This window comes from Herpailurus yagouaroundi, unplaced genomic scaffold, assembly GCF_014898765.1.
Source record: "Herpailurus yagouaroundi ecotype Mexico unplaced genomic scaffold, PumYag 141, whole genome shotgun sequence".
NCBI lineage: Eukaryota > Metazoa > Chordata > Mammalia > Carnivora > Felidae > Herpailurus > Herpailurus yagouaroundi.
The window spans coordinates 34489872-34507652 of record NW_024412396.1 but is presented as its reverse complement, the minus strand read 5'-3'; the positions used below and the strand labels follow the sequence as shown (position 1 = coordinate 34507652).

The following is a 17781-nucleotide window of genomic DNA, read 5'->3' as shown; positions in this document are numbered from 1 at the left end:
TGAATTTGGTAATCATTCTTTCTCATTTTGACATTTTAAGGTAAGTACCACTTTACAATATACATTCAGGTTTTCTAAAGCTTCTTACTGAGTTGAAAGCTCCATTTATATGTTCTAGGGGATGAATTTGGATGTTTATCCCTGTGTTTATCTTTTTCTCCATCTTTGATGTGAGGGGAAATCCTTGCAGGAGATCGTGCAAGCTTCTGTGGCTTAGACACACTAAGATGCTTTACTGGTGTACATTTACTTGAATTGTCCAGGACAGGAAGATCTTCACTATCACTGCTTTGTCCTATAATAAGAAAAAATTGATTCAGAGATTATAAATGATAAAAATCTCAAATATCAAAATGCAGCAGACCCAGCAATTGCATTTTTGTAATATCCTACAGAAATAAGTATACAAATGCACACTTTTTTTAATGTGTATTTATTTTTGAGAAAAATAAAGAGCGTGAGCGGGGGAGGGGCAGAGAGAGAGGGAGACACAGAAACCGAAGCAGGCTCCAGGCTCTGAGCTGTCAGCACAGAGCCCAACGCAGGGCCTGAACCCACGAACCGTGAGATCAAGACCTGAGCCGAAGTCTGGTGCTTAACCGACTGAGCCACCCAGGTGCCCCACAAATGCACAAATTTCTTAATAGCAAAGAAATAGACATCTAAATGCCCACCAGTAGGAAAATGGTTAAAAATTATACACGGTTGATCACTGAACAACGTCGGGGTTAGAGGCACCGACCCCCATGCAGTCAAAAATCTACAATTACTTTTGACTCCTCCAAAACCTATTTACTAATAATAGCATGCTGTTGGCCAGAAGCCTTACTGATAACAAAGTTGAGTAACACACACTGGTATGTTATATACAACATTATATACTGTACTCTTACAACAAATTAATCTACAAAAAAAATATTAGAAAATCACAAGGAAAATACATTTACAGTACTGTAAAAAATCTGTTTATAAGTGGACCTGCACAATTTAAACTTGTGTTGTTCAAGGGTCAAATATACTACTGAATACTTTGCTAAAGTGGTTAAAAAGAATTAGCTAAAGTTTATAAGAACAAAAATGGCAAAATATCCAATATATATTATTAAATGAAAACTCAAAGTTATGAAACAATATGTGTAGTATTGCCCCATTTATGTTTAAAACCAAAAACAACCCAAACTGCATAATTGAAGGACAGAAACACCTGATGTATACACATCCTTTAACATATATATATGTTTGCATACATATGAATTGCATAATTGTTTGCAATTCTATCCCTCCTCACCAAATTTGTACTTAGAGATGCTTTTGCTCTTCACTTCATCATAAATTAGAATTGTTTCCTCCCTCCTCCCCCATCTTCTATATCCTACTTCCACCCTACTCTCTCTCAAAAGCCAACCTTGCCTTCTGACAAGGCAAGGTTGAGGGTTACCCACTCAATTTCCCAGCCTCTCCTCTATCTGTATCTGTCTTTATTGACTTTTTTTGGGGGGGGAGAGGGTCAAAAAGAGAGTGTTTCTGAAGACTACTCTCTTCAGCTGTACTCTTAAAACCATCCACTCCCAGCTCCCCTGGAATATCTCAACATCAATTACCATCTTCTTTTAGCTTCAACTTCTTTTCCCAGAGTCTGCCAACATGCTTATATCTTTCCCACTCTTAGAGGAGGTAAAAAGAAAACTTCTCCTTTTAGCTGGCACCTCCTTCCTTCTCTTTTAAAGTTAAATTTCTTGAAAGAAACTTTGTTATCCTGATTTCCACATCTTCTAATCACATTCCTGTGCTCTTGTTAGGGTCCCAACATTTACAACTCAACAAATCCAATTTTCCAATTTAATCTTATTGCATATCCAATAGCATTTGAAACTTTTTTATTCAAACCCACCGGCATTTACTGATTTGCATTTGTCTCAGATCAGTGCCCATACAGATATCTCACATAATTCTGTTGGTCCTTTTTCTCTTTTTACATCTCTTCCACAGGAATCGCATCTTCTTACAATCCTTTACACAACCATCTTCTAAAAACAGACTCTTCGAAGCTCCACACCCCTATTTCCCTAATACTGGGTATCTCTAACCCAACATTCCCTGAATTACTTACTCTTCCAACAGCCTGCTGCTACCCCTCTATCCCATGTGTCCATTAGCTAGTCCCTCATATGTAACTAATAATGACTGAGTCCTAATGATTTCACTTCCCATCTCTTTAGTTCATTTCTTCTTGCCAAAGATTAAGCCAGATATTCTTTCCCAAAAGTAAAACTGATGATCTCCTTTCTTCCTTTTTAATCCTTTTTACTTTGAGACAATCTTCAAACTTAGAAAAAAGCTGTAAGAACAGTTATCAAAAAATGTTTTTCTGACCCATTTGAAGGTTAAGTTGCCCTGCCACACTTGAGTATTTGGTGTTTATTTCTTATAAACAAGAACATTCTCCTCGTGTTATCTGCAGACTGGCCCCCAACTTAGCAGTTTATATGTCATATTTCTGAGTGTTGGAATCTGGGAGCAGCTTGGTTGAGTGATCTGGTTCAGGTAATTCTTGTGATGTGGCAGTCAAGCTTTTAGCTGAGGCTGTGGTCTCTGTAGACTTGACTGGAGCTGAAGGATATGCTTCCAAGACGGTTCACTCGCATGGCTACTACTGGCAGGAGGCCTCAGTTCCTTGCTGGCTGTTGGCAGGATAAGCTCAGTTCCTCACCATGTGGACCTCTCTATACCTGCTGTGCCGTCATGACTTGGCAGCCAACCTTCACCAGAGCAAGTGATCCAAGGGAGAGCAAGGAGGAATCTGGAGTGCCTTTCATGACCTGTTCTCTCGAAGTCCTACTCTATCACTTCATTTGTTACAAGTGAGTCACTAAATTCAGCCCACATGCAAGGGAAGGGAATCAGGCTTTGCCTCTTGAAGAGGGGACTATCAGTAAATTTGTAGATCTGTTTTTAAAACCACCACACTCTTATAGAACCACAATACAACCATCAAAATCATGAAATGAACACAAATCTATTATCATCATCCAATCTTCCTATCCCATACAAGTTTCTCTACTTGACCTGGTAATGTCTTTTGTAATAGAATCCAGGTGAGAATTATATGCTGCATTTAATTGTCATGTCTCCTAAGTCTCCTTTCATCTGGAACAGTTCCTCTTGCTCAGACTTTCATGACCTTGACAATTTCTCAAATTGCAGACCAGTTATTTTACAGAATACCCTTCAGTGTGAATTTGTTGATGGTTCCTCATGATTACATTCAGGCTATGCATCTTTGACAGGAATGTCACAGAAGTGCAGCTGTGTTCTTCTTGTATCCTGCCAGGTAGTACATGATTTCCTCTTGTCCCATTACTGGTGGGGTTCACTTTATGTGACAAATGTAGTATCTGCCAGGCACAATGATGTTATTCAGTTGCCCTTGGTAATTCCTACTGCCTCTCTCTTCTCATTTCCCATCGCTCTTTCTCTCTACATCTGTATTGTCCAGCCACGGGTGGCTATGGTTCAGAAATTTTCCTTTGAAATGGCTTTGATCTTGTATAAAATTATATGCTCCTTCTGTGGAATATGTATCTACTATAACCTGGAATTTTCCTTTCAGACTTGTATGAAGGCCTATCTTAGAGATAAAACTTTAATTTGTCAAAATCAACCATGTTTATTTCTATTATATTCTATGACTTGGTTTTTATTCCTTATGGTACAAAAATCTTTCTCATGTTATCTGTTGATTGATACTGATTTGTTAATTTCTTCGTTTATTTCCACATGAATTTCATTATCCCCCATTTTAAAAATACTGTGATACTATTTAGGAATCAGCTTTTCTAGATTAAAGTAAACCATTCCATTCAGAAATGTAAACTTAATCTGTTTTTACCACTAGAGCAAATATTACTTTTCTATTATTCAAGATCCTCAAATACATTCCTCAATATTAAACTGCTTTACATAAGAAATACAAACAAAGTAAACATAAAAAAATAATCACAGCTATTCCAGCTCCAAATAAAATTGATCAGCCCCTTCAGATCAAAAACTAATGGGAAAACTGCTATTTTCAGAACATAATAAACCAAATTTATTTTTAAATTGACACAAATGATCAAGCCAACAAAATGCTGAAAATATTAACTAAATTTATGCTGTCTAAAGCCAGCATTGGAAAGCACCAACCTGTTCCATTCTTTTCAGTTTTGGCTACAGCACTTGTTCGCTTTGGGGTACGCTTTTGCTTTTTTGCCAATAATCCACTATTTCCATCATTTGGCCTTTTCTGACCTGAAATAAGGGGGAAGAGACGACTTGAAAAATACATACATTTTGGATACCATTAGTTTATTATAAAAGACATGGAAATTATTTACAGGATGAGAGATTTCAGTGGAATGGGCAGCTTCACATGATACCATTTCAATAATAATTTATTTCGGTCTGCATATTTTCTGAGAATGTCACCCTCTCTAAGAAATAATCCTCGTCATCTAGACCTACTCTAGTGCCTCCATATTCTGAGAGAAGAACTTTACCTCCAACTTGGACGCCAAATGCTTGTTATCTCTCCACCTTTCCCTTTAGAGCCCAGTCCAACAGCTACTACTGTTGCTTACAATACTTTTTCTTGAGAGTTTTGCAGAAGCATAATGCCTCCATTAGTTGCAGTTCTGGCTGTACTCCTTTCAACTAAAACTCGGTCAAAGGGGGAAGAAACTTTCTAAACACCTGTCCTGCCATAACTCCGGCCGCTGCAGTTGGTCTTCTGCGCTTGAGCCACCACCACCGCCACAAGAGCAGCTGTATTATTCACCGGTCTACTCCACATGAATTTCTCGATGTACATTTTTTTTTAAAGGCATGGGAAGGGAAAGTGGGGACGTGACGTACAAAGGAAAGAGAGAATAGGAGGGAGGGAGGGTGGGAACTTTACAGATCAAGAATGCCTAAAACTCTTAACTTACTAATTTTGGGGCTGAACGTAAAGGCTGATGTTCTCCCTAGAAAGTTCTTACCCTTCTCTCTGTTCTCTCTTTCTTGAACAATTATACTACAGGTACCAGAGGCAACACTGGCTTCAAACCCATTTGCAGATTCCCTCTCACAGAGACCTTCTTGAGATTCTTCAGCAATGCTATCAACTTCAATGGTTATGTCACTCTCACTTTTTATACTTCGAGACTCATCTTGACTGAGAGTAAGTGGTGAAGCTACTGAAAAGTGATGCTGTACAACAGGAGGTAGGGCAGGTGGAATAGAAACAAGAGAGTTAGACTCAGAGTTTTCAACTACTACATCTTCAATACTGGTCTTATCCTTCTCATCCAAATCATCCAAGTCTACTTCATGGCAAACCAAGGTCTCAGGCCCAATCAGAGGCATTGCATCCTCCTCTTCTTTTAGTGGAGTATTTACAGTTTCTTCAGCTGGACTGTCAAATTTTTCACTAGTCAATTCTTGACTGCGTTGGTTGGACTCTGCGATTAATGATGGCATTTCTTCATTTTCTACTTCAAAATGTTGTTCAAAATTTAAGTTTTTCATTCCCTCAGATGCAATACAGTCACTGGTCTTTTCTTGAGATACGCTGTTTGTCATTTCCATTCCATTCTCGATTCTTGTTTTTTTCTCTGGTGATGACTGTCCCAGTAATTTCCGTTTCAACTTTTTTTCTTTTGCACACTGGTCAATTTCATCTTCAGCAGTAGAGGAAAAATTTTTACTGTCTAGTGAAGAAAATTCTAGACTCTGAGCTTCTATATGAGATTCACTTCCTGCTTCATCCTGGCTAAATGATGAAATCTTTATAATTTCTAAAGAAAGATCTTTTGTCTTGCTTCGTCTTCCCTTTCCTTTAGGAGATTTTTCAGCCTCTTTCTTAACTTCTTCTCCTTGTTCCACTTTATTTCCAAAAATCTGTACTATTTGTTCATTCTCTCCAACTTCTAACTTCAGTGTTTCTAAAGGCTGCATTTGTGTCCTTTCGTTTTCTTTTAATATATGTGCAGCAATCTTTGGATTTTCTTCATCTAGTTTATCGTCATTCAAGTGTTCATTTTTTTCTAGTTCTTTAATATCAGGAGAAAGTTCTTCATTCATCAAATTCTTTTCTAAAAGGTCTTCTGTTTCACTATCAGATGAGCAAGAGTCTGCAAGAGGAAATATTACTGTATTACAAAGGTTTCTGTCTTAATTACCAATGTAATTTTAGAATAAAAATTCTACCACTCTAAATCATACACCACTGAATCCTTCCCTGTAGAAATTCCTGATAAATCATACATTTGGGCCAAAAAATGGGAGGGGGTGGTAAGTTGCAAAATTAACTCCATGTAAAAACACATTACACTGAAAATATTACTATCTCAAGTCTATAATAGAGCTAGTTTGGGCTATGAAAAAAATCTCAGAAATTGGGCTATGAAAAATCCTCAGAAAAAGCAAAGGACTAGTACTGAGATAGTAAGTTAATACATTAAGTGGTTTGATCTGAGGTCTAATAGATATTGATTAATAAACGTAATGGGCATTCTGTGTCTCTAGAAAGGAAGATGACATTCTATTTTTAAAAATTCTGAAAAGAAGAGATGCACAAAATGAGCAGTTTGAATTCCCAAAGGTTTAAATATTCTTTTGATTTAAAGACATAAAAGTATAGGCAAGCTACCTTCTTGCAAAAGAACTCATTCTCTTTAAGTTAGAGAATTTTTTAAAATAGTAAAGTAGGGCTGTGAGAATGTACAGGAACTGTAAAATATAAAAATTCTGCCCACATGGTACTCCTATTGTAAAGAAGTCCAAAAAGGCAAACTCAAATAGACAAGCTTCATTTGGTGGACATCTTGCATTTGTGTGTTATGATAAGCTTCCAGTAGATGGCAGTGATGAGGAGGGAGCAAGCCCTTTTCTAATTTACACACAAACACCACATGGACGAAAGGTAGTCCTAGTTCAGAATAGCTTTTTTCTTGAAGGGAGGAAAAAGTTTTGATGAGACAAGGATTTAACATTTTAAATTTCATGGGAAAACATACAAAGGTAGAAAGGTGAGAAAAAAGTTAAAAGCAAAATAAAGTATGTTCACCTATACTCATCACAAAACATGCCTATACCACGTTAGTTTGTGTGCTATGAACACCTTGGTGTCAGCTTTGTTGAAATATCCTGCGTGAACAGCACTGAATTGTAGGAGACACTGGTGCACGCTCTGAAGGACAGTGCAGCACACAGTAGGATGCATGACTTGTCAACCCATCTTCTTTCAAAATAGAATACTCCTACAATACTGACGACAAAAGTATTCCAATTAAAGTAAGACATCACTCACTCGTAAGTAAACATGAGAGACTAAAATATTTATCTCAGGGGCGCCTGGGTGGCTCAGTCAGTTAAGCGTTCGACTTCAGCTCAGGTCATGATCTCACGGTCCGAGGGTTCGAGCCCCGCGTCAGGCTCTGTGCTGACAGCTCAGAGCCTGGAGCCTGTTTCAGATTCTGTGTCTCCCTCTCTCTCTGACCCTCCCCCGTTCATGCTCTGTCTCTCTCTGTCTCAAAAATAAATAAACGTTAAAAAAAAATTTTTTTTAATAAAATATTTATCTCAAATCAAGTTTTGTAGTTTAAATTATATGAGATTAAAAACTTAGATGACTTTCTATGAATCTCTCACACAAGTATAGTTTTATTGTATTATTGATTTTTTTAAAAATCAACGATCCTCAAAATTAGCACCTTCCATTCCATTTGACAGAGGTGAGCTGTCTGGCATACTGCTGCGAGCACTTCTGGTACCTGATTTTCCTTCACTGTTTGGAGTCTTAGACAAACCATATGGCATGTTTGATGAAAGGGTAGATTTTAAAGGAGGTCGTCCTCGTTTTGACTTCTGCCTCTCCTCATCCCTCTTGTCATCCTTTTCACTGTCTTCTTTATTCTGGGTAACAGCAACAAAACGTATGAGAAGGGCCGATGCCTTAGAAAAAAATGAACATTCTACCGACATTCTACTTCTCCAAGGAAAACCATAACTCAAAAAAGGTTTTATATTTTATATGTCAACTCTTAGTTCGTGCTTATAGAAAAACCAAAAACAAGTGGTTTTCTAACATAGTTATAATTATATGAATAAGATAGTCTATGGTTTGTAACACCGCAGTCCCACGGTGAAGGCCAGAGTCCATGCATTAGAGAACTGAACAACTACTCAGCACCCCTCCTTGTTCATTACTATTCCCTGAGGACAAGAAAGAGACCTGCCATCAAACAGACAAAACCTTAGGTGAATTTCTACAGCACAGGCTGAAAATTGAGGGTAGGGATGTTGAGTACAACTAGCCAGCAGGTATGTGTTTTAGCTTTATCTAATACTAGCTTTCAAGACAGTTGTCTGCAAAAAAAATCCTAAAATCTGACAACCCTGAGTCTGCACCCCACAAGAGTGGTGAGTTCCATCCTCTCTTGATGAGGAATGTATCCTCTTTTTTGTCACCATCAATCCTGTTTTACCCTTTTACTATGGAGCCCCTATAGACATTTGAGTTTGAAGCCTGTCTCCTAGGGAGTCCCTGGTTTTTATCTTTCCCTAAACAATATGGTAATGTGTTTACATTTTTTACTTTTTAGCTTCTGGGTTACCAGAGAGAAAATCACAATTACCTTAAAGAAATCAAGACGATTATTACAATGAGAAAACAAGATTTATAAAACACAGTATAATATAAATAATACCTATACTTATCATAAAGGATATGACTCTATATACATACTTTTGCTTTTTTCTTCTGTTTTTTCTTTGGTCCACCTTTGTCCAAAGGCCAGATTATCCTGTCAGCCTTCACCCATTCATCATACCTTAAAACAGAGACAAAAATAAAACTTCACAGTAATACCTTATTTGAAATGTATGCACCAAATGAAACAGCAGTGAGGAAACTAAAGAGTTCAGTTCTACTGTTGGCAGAAACATGAAGAGCACAGGGGCTGGTGTATTGGTAACAAGTACCAGCCTGTACGAGGTGCGTTGTAAACCTGCCACCACCAGGACAAGGCAAGAAAATTTCTTAGGGTAAATGAGCAAGAAAAACCTATGCAGATTCAAGACTGTTTAAACGGCTTTTATTTTCTGTACTGAGCTTTTGTTTCCCACAGATCTGAGCTTAACAGAATAAGTTGATGTTACACTGGCATTCATTCTATTGACCAAATAATGAATGCAGAGATAAGTGAGGTGAATTCACATTTGTAACATGATCAGTTCCAGGTTTATTTATGAAGTCCTTTTCAGCTCTCTTTTCCTCCCAGAACTCTATAGCTGCTAGTATTTTTTTTTTCTTTTGATGTTTATTTTTGAGAGAGGGAGAGACAGAGTGTGAACAGGGGAGGGGCAGAGAGAGAGGGACACACAGAATCTGAAGCAGGCTCCAGGCTCTGAGCTGTCAGCACAGAGCCCAATGTGGGGCTCGAACTCATGAACCGTGAGATCATGACCTGAGCCAAAGTTGGATGCTTAACCGACTGAGCCACCCAGGCGTCCCACATAGCTAATTTTTTTTTTTTTTTTTTTTAACGTTTATTCATTTCTCAGAGACAGAGACAGAGCATGAGCGGGGAAGGGACAGAGAGAGAGGGAGACACAGAATCTGAAGCAGGCTCCAGGCTCTGAGCTGTCAGCACAGAGCCCGATGCGGGGCTTGAACTCACGAACTGCAAGATCATGACCTGAGCCGAAGTCGGATGCTCAACCAACTGAGCCACCCAGGCGCCCCTATAGTTGCTAATATTTCTAATAAAATTTTATTCTGAACTGTTACCACTAAGACTCTGAAAAATTTTAGAGATCTTTCATTTTTTTATTAAAAATTTTTCTAAAATGTTTGTTTTTGAGAGAGACAGAGCACAAGCAGGGGAGGGGCAGAAAGAGAGGGAGATATAGAATCCAAAGCAGGCTCCAGGCTCTGAGCTGTCAGCACAGAGCCCAATGCAGGGCTCAAACTCACGAGCTGTGAGATCACGACCTGAGCCAAAGTCAGACGCTTAACCCACTGAGCCACCCAGATGCCCCAAGATCTTTCATTTCCTTTAAGTTTTTATTCTGCTTAGCTCAAATTGAAAACTCCTCATTTCCCTTATACCTTCTTCCAAAATATTGACATCACTTTTAAATTTCAACACAGTCCACATTACTAATCAGGGCAAATAAGAAACTAAACTTTCTACAACTAAATGCCAGTTCTTACACTATGTAAATATATAGGTATTTATAGAGCTTAATCAAAATCTAAAATGTGAACATTCAGGCAAAAAACACTACAGGCAGTCCTTACTTTGAACTGCACCATGTTAATGGAAACCATACCCTCACTTTGTAACCTAGTTACCACGGAGCCGTGCGAAGGAAGGACACAGTTCCAATATCCACATATCGGGTGACATAAGACCGTGACTTACCTACACTATGGTTTGGAAAAACGATTTCCTCCTGGACTAACCCAATATATTCATTTTACCCGGCTTTATTCTTACTGTATTTCATAATAATCACTCACTTGGACATTTACTGAGGGCCTACTAGCATTCCGGGCACTGTCTGAGAATACAGTGTACACTGTAGAGAGTAGTAAGAAGAAGACCCTTGCTGTCATGCAGCTTGCAGTCTGGTGTAAAAGGCAGACATACAGTAAAATCGAGGACAGTCTACTAAATGCAATAAGAGGGTTATTTATGTATCTGGTCCAAGGCACAAAGGAGTAACTGCCCAGTTTCAAACTTTTACGGGACCTATCACACAACTAAGAAGCACAGGTCTGATTTAGAGTACACCTCTGATTTAGAGGCCACATGGCCTGGTCACCACAGTATGTCATGCGGGTACTCCAGTATTAATACTGCCAACCAAGGGTGATCCCAGAATCTCTGAACTACAGACCAGCACTCCCCTCACAATTGCACATGCTACCCTGTTTTAGAAACCCAACTGGATTCTCTAGGAGCTACAGTGGCTCTGTTTCCATCAGCAGACCGCAATTATACTAGCTTTTAGGAGTACAGAAGGACAATGAAAAACCACGAACCGTATCAGTAACCAGTTAGGTAACTAGTTGGGAAGATAACCAGTGAGGAAGAACGTGAGCATATAATAAAATGACTGTTGGGGCGCCTGGGTGGCTTAGTTGGTTAAGCATCTGACTTTGGCTTAGGTCACGATCTTGCGGTTTGTGAGTTCGAGCCCCGCGTCAGGCTCTGTGTTGACAGCTCAGAGCCTGGAGCCTGCTTCGGATTCTGTGTCTCCCTCTCTCTCTGCCCCTCCCCTGCTCAGTCTCACTCTGTTTCTCAAAAATGAATAAATTTTTAAAAATAAGTAAAATGACTTGAGAAAAGTCATATAGTAAAATATTAAAAAGATGAGAGTGAAGGATAGGAAGGGGACTTTCTAGAAAGATGAGCAGACCCACACAGAGTAAGAGTGGATGGCTGGAACTGAATGGAAGCAGAGAAAAATCAAAGGCTATAATGTACTACAACTGCAAAGACAGTGACTCAGAGCTGACAAGATAGTACCCCTCTCCCCGAATTCAATATGTGCATACAAAACAACAGATCTCTAAGATCACTAAAGAGTTTGCACAGAACTGGTGAATCATGTTGTATAACTGAAACTAATAGGACAATGTATGTCAACTATAAATATTGAATAATAAGCATGTTTTAAAAATTAAAGTTTGTGGGGCACCTGGGTGGCTCAGTAAAGCATCCGACTCTTGGTTTTGGAGCAGGTCATGATCTCTCAGTTCATTATTTCAAGCCTCGCATCGGGCTCCAGGCTACCAGTGCAGAGCCTGCTTGGGATTCTGTCTCTATCTCCCTTTCCCTCTGCCTCCCCCTGCTCGTGCTCATATGCTCTCTCGCTCTTTCTCTTCTCAAAATATATAAACAAACTTAAACAAGTTTCTTTCTAGTGTTGGCACAAGTGTGAAGAACATAGGGACCAGTCTGAGAAATTTTAAAGTTTTATATGCTATTCATTAAACCCATAATTTTTTTTTCCTTAAAGTTATTTGAGAGAGAGAGAGAGAGAGAGAGAGAGAGAGAGAGAGAGAGAGAATGCATGTTGGAAACAGACAAAGAGGGGGAGAGAGAATCCCAAGCAGGCTCCATGCCCAGTGAAGAGCCTGATGTGGGGCTTGATCCCATGATCATGAGATCATGACCTGAGCCTAAATCAAGATTCGGACGCTTAACTGACTGAGCCACCCAGGCACACCTAAACCCATATTCTTAAAATGATGCAAAATGAAAGAAACCTAACTCTCCCTCACTAAAGAAAACAGTCAACATTTATTGAGTACTTACTGTATGCCAGGCACTGTTCTAAGCACTTTGTATGTTAATACAGGTGTTAAGCACTATTTCTCACAACATTTTATAAAGCAGGTGCTTTATCTTACCCGATTTAGAGGTGAAGGAATTGACACATAACAGCACATTTCTAGTATGTAAGGAAACCTTGAAGCACTCTGGCTCCAAGCAAATACAGGGCAAGCAGAGATATTAAACGCATAAGGCTTTCCAAAGGGGAAAGAGAAGAGTAGAGGAACTGGCCTGGTACTATCAGCTACAGAACTGATCTGGACTCAAAGCTACATGCAGTTGTTCTCCTGTTGAACATCAACAATTTCACAGAACATCAACATCAGATAAGCCTATCCCATGACCATGACAGATCAAGACAAAAACAAGACCACTTCATAATAGTATCTAAACACAGGATAAAAAGGAATATTATCCAACCCACAAAAATGACCAACATCCTTTTATCTTGAGTGACTAACTGCTGCTTCTTTATCAATTACAATACTAACCTTGGTCTAGTCTTCTCTTCTTCTAGATAAGATTTATTAAGAAAACCAATCACACAATTATCACCACTTCTTGACCACATCCAATCTACAGCAAAACCCACTTCCTTAAACCCTCCCTAAAATCATCTAACAAGCTCAAATCTGAGTCCTAACATTTTTAAATTAATCAACTTAGAATTATAATACTTGATACAAGCTTGATTTATTTTTATTTTTAAATTTTATTTATTTATTATTTTTTTTTTTTAATTTTTTTTTTCAACGTTTTATTTATTTTGGGGACAGAGAGAGACGGAGCATGAACGGGGGAGGGGCAGAGTGAGAGGGAGACACAGAATCGGAAACAGGCTCCAGGCTCCGAGCCATCAGCCCAGAGCCCGACGCGGGGCTCGAACTCACGGACCGCGAGATCGTGACCTGGCTGAAGTCGGACGCTTAACCGACTGCGCCACCCAGGCGCCCCTATTTATTTATTTTAACATTTATTCATTTTTGAGAGAGAGAAAGAGACAGAGTCTGAGTGGAGGAGGGGCAGAGAGAGAGGGAGACACGGAATCCGAAGCAGGCTCCAGGCTCTGAGTTGTTAACACACAGCTCGACACAGAACTCCAACCCATGAACTGTGAGATCATGACCTAAGCCGAAGTCAAGACACTTAACTGACTGAGCCACCCCGGTGCCCCGATATGAGCATGATTTTGAATAAATGTAATAGACAAACCACCTGCACCATTGGGAGCTGCAGGCCTGCCTCCCTGCCCATGGTCTGCAGGATGTTTCCATAAAATCGTGGGCTACTGCTGTTTCCAGAGGCGGTGCCTTGGACTTTCATGAATTCATCTAACACTCTCTTGATGAATGCCCCATGGTATCCCTTACTGTGTTCTCCCTCACTGCAAATGAGCAATAAATCCAACCTGTTCAACTACACATAGGATCTTGGTGACCCTTGCCTGAAGTACTGACACAGCTAGTAAAGTACCGGAGATGTTAAAAGTCTTGGAAAATTCAGATAAAAGGTATGCTTTGTAACCATTTGTTTTATATATACCATTTTCTTTGGTTCTTCACAACATTAATCTTTTTGAACCATGGAAATAAATTTCAATAGTAAGAAAATACGTTTTCTGCTTACCTGACATTCCATCCATAGTAATGTACCAAGTATAAAACTTCTCCATCATCAATTTCAGTGCTTTTAATACTAGCTTCATAGATTTTCTGCGTTTTTCCTCGACCATATTTTACTTTCACTTTGGTTCCTGTTAGGCAGGGTTCCATGTCTTCCTCATCTTCCTCCCCATCAGAGTCACATTTGCTTTCAGTTTCTTCCCTGCAGCAAGTTATAACATTGATAATGCTACTAATAATTTAATGGAGAACTAATATATGCTAAAAGAATTCAACATGTAGAATAGTTAAAACCTAAGTATTACCTTAATAGCATGTCAGTGGAGGAGGAGAAGAAGGAGGAGAAGGAGAAGATTTTTATGGACTACCTACTAAGGAATTTATTACGTAACGGTGCACTGTACCACAAGTAAATCCATAGTTCTTAAAGGCCAATCAATAATCACAGTTGATGATGTAGTCAAATTAATCAGTTTTGATAAAGAGCCATGTGCTTTGAAAAACTCTGTAGGATTCATAGTCAAGTGCCACCTTATTATGTGAAAATTATCTAAAGATAGTTTCTAACTTCCTGCAACTAAATTGTCTTGAATCTACTTTACTACCACTCTGCTCAATTTAGAATGGTCTTTAGCATAACTGTTTTATTTTAGTGGGCAGAATAATGAACAAGGGCTATCTACCTCAGTAACCATATCTTTTAAACTAGTTTATATTTTAAAGGTTTTCCTACCATAACAAAGAAACAACAGATATTTGAATATTAGGTCACTTGTTGAAACTGTGGGATAGCACCAGGAGAACAAAGCTTTGTGTATCTCATACTGATTTCTGTTGTGTTTTTAGTCCTGTCCCACCAGCTTTTGTTTAAAATAATCAGGTATAAAAGAGATTGACATAGGGAGGTCTGACAATATTTCAGTATTTTTTATAAACAAAACATTTTGTATTAACCCTCCAAGGATTTAGAAGAGATCTACACCAAAGATCATCCTAATGTCATGAGTGGTAAATGTTTCTTTCAGAGGAGGCATTATGCTCTAATAAACGTGGGGCATTTATCTGGGGAGCACTAGGGGAACCAACATGAAGAAGCTCTGACAACCTCATTTGCCCTGGGAAATGTTTTATCTCGAAGGACACATTCAATATTATAGTCTGATAAGGTAATTTCAAAATATTAAGAAACTACTTAAAACAGAAATGTCTACAGATAAAAAAAAATCTCCCATTTCCATGATTCCTGTTATAGAATGAGAATACGAACTATGTTTGTCTATATATTCAATCTTTATTTAATAGAAGGGCATATTTTTTTTCATATTCAAGTCTGAAATTTTCTCTGAAACAATTACTTATTCTATTTACATAGCAACTATAAAGGCTTTTAAAACCACATATTACATATATAGATATATATATACAAACATCTATATATATACATATATACACATATATACATATATATACATGTATTACATGTTTTATGTATTAAATACATATTACACATATTTTGATGCTTATTTTTAATAACACTTCAAACTATAATTAGCCCTGATTTAAGTGGTTCACTTTTGCTTAAATTTATTGTCCAAATATTTGAAATTCTGCACTCACATCATTATATTCAACTCCAATTTTCTCCTCCCAGTTTTCCTAATCCTATTTCGATACAGAACTTTCTTTATTCACTCATCTAATTCACATGTAATCGTGATAGCTCTTGTACCTATTTGGACTGAATCATAAAATCACCTCTCCCACTCACCAATCATTCCTATTTTTACAAGTATTTTCTCAATGGTTAATTTTTAGATGGGTGTCAGCCACTAGTTGGATGCAGCAGGCTACTTTTTCCCAATTTTACTTAAACTTCTAGAAAATTTGTCATCATATAATGTAGTAATCAAAAAGTAACTATGGAGAAGAGCTCATGTTACAAGAACGTGTGTTATGCTGTTGTTGCTGAATTAAGATTCATTTTTTAGTAGCATATAAAAATTAGTAAATCCATTTGACAACACAGAAATGGCCAACTAAACACAGTCGGACATTAATTTGCTCTAGCTGGACTGCCTAATCTTTGGTAATGTTTAAGTCAGTTCAGTCCATACATGTATAATACATGGAAAAAAAATACCAACACTCAACAGCAAACAGAATGGACATTAAAAAACTGAAATTTATTGGTGTGATGTGGGGCAAGAATGTATTTTCCAAACTAGCATCAGGGGTGCATGCCACTTATTCTAATACAATAACTTGAAAAGAAAAATGTCTTAGATAAAGCTAACACACAGAAACATCTGCTAGTACTGTGCACCCATGTGTTTGTTAGCTTTCCCACATTGTACCTTTTTTAAAATGGAATTTTTGCTGTCGCTGTTTCCTCTTGTCCACTTCCTCCATTTTTCTCCAGCTCCCTTCCCTGCTGTCAACTGCAGGACCTTTCTTTTGACTGGGTGGCGCAGCCTTCTGTGAGGCCACTGTTTAGGGCACAAGTGCTATTAAAATGGTGCGACCAGTATATTCTCCAATTCCGAAAGGCGATACACATCATCTTCACAATGTGTCTCACCTTCACTAGACAAGAGGAACGGAAGTCCCAATAAGAAAACATTCCCTCAAACCTGAATCTCTAAGCAGGATCAGAGCGCTGCTGTACCCCAGACAGGTGCTTCTGGAGAACAAATATAAGATAATGTACCTCTCTTGGCTTTTTTCTTCCTCTTCATCTGAGTCTTTATCAGAATCCTCCTGCTTTTTAATTTTCTTCTCCTTTTGCTTTGGTGTATTTTTTCTCCCCAGCAGTAACTCGTTTTCTTTTCTCTCCACGGTTTCATAGTCCTCAACTACATCTTTATTCTCTGTATCATTGTCTTTCAATTTGTCTTCTGTCTTGTCTTCTTCAATTTCCTTTTTAATAGAATTTGCATCTCGAGCTATTCTCCTTCGTCCCTAGAAGGGGTAAAAGCTTTAAAATAGCTATCACTACAAATGGGGAAAAAGGCAGAAAATGTTTCTTTTTCGTAAAGCTTCACAGCAATGACTAGTCTTCTCTCAGGCTTGAGACATAACAATGACAGCCCATCAATTCCTGGGCACTTTTCCTTTCAACCCATATAAATTACTTAATTATGTCCATGTCTACTATGATCCTTGGCTACATACTACATTAGAAGTAAAAATCTCTTCCTTTGTTCACATTATTTTATCTCACTTTTGTATTTCTTGACTACAATAAAATTTTAATTGAATCAGAGTTGGCATGTTATATTAATTTCAGGTGTATAACACAGTCAATTCACAATTATATACATTATGCAGTGCTCACCATGGTTAAGTATAATCACCATTGGTCACCAGACAGTTATCCCAATAGTATTGAATATATCCCTTATGCTGTACTTTTCATTCCTGTGACTTATAGCTCCAAGTTTGCACCTCTGAATCCCCTATACTTACTTAGCTCATCCGCCCACTCCCTCCCTCTGGCAAACACTAGTTTATTCTCTGTATTCATCAGTCTGTTTCTCTTTTTTCGCTTATTCTTTTTTCTTTTTGAGATTCTACTTGTAAGTGAAATCATATGGGATTTGTCTCTGTCAGACTTATTTCACTTAGCATGTTTTATCCCACTTGCAATATTTCTTGGCTACAATGAATGTTCTAAAATAATTAACTACACATCAATGATACAGGTTAATAATAGTACTTTTAAAAGATTAACCAGGGGCGCCTGGGTGGCGCAGTCGGTTAAGCGTCCGACTTCAGCCAGGTCACGATCTCGC

At 38.2% G+C, this 17781-nt stretch overlaps 1 protein-coding gene and 1 pseudogene across 3 annotated transcripts in view; both read right to left on the bottom strand.

The window, feature by feature from the left end:
• The window catches only part of ARID4A (AT-rich interaction domain 4A), a 66847-nt gene that overhangs the window by 6040 nt on the left and 43026 nt on the right, over positions 1-17781 (bottom strand). For 2 of the 3 annotated variants that reach the window (XM_040477263.1, XM_040477264.1), the window contains exons 16-22: positions 16698-16948; positions 13995-14192; positions 8768-8852; positions 7734-7935; positions 5019-6152; positions 4186-4290; positions 89-295 (exon numbers count right to left, since the gene is read on the bottom strand). In XM_040477263.1, the coding sequence (XP_040333197.1) occupies positions 89-295; positions 4186-4290; positions 5019-6152; positions 7734-7935; positions 8768-8852; positions 13995-14192; positions 16698-16948 (2182 nt within the window). The remainder of the gene's footprint in view (positions 1-88; positions 296-4185; positions 4291-5018; positions 6153-7733; positions 7936-8767; positions 8853-13994; positions 14193-16697; positions 16949-17781) is intronic. The other variant, XM_040477266.1, reaches the window with a different exon arrangement.
• On the bottom strand, positions 4298-5012 carry LOC121031829 (10 kDa heat shock protein, mitochondrial-like; annotated as a pseudogene).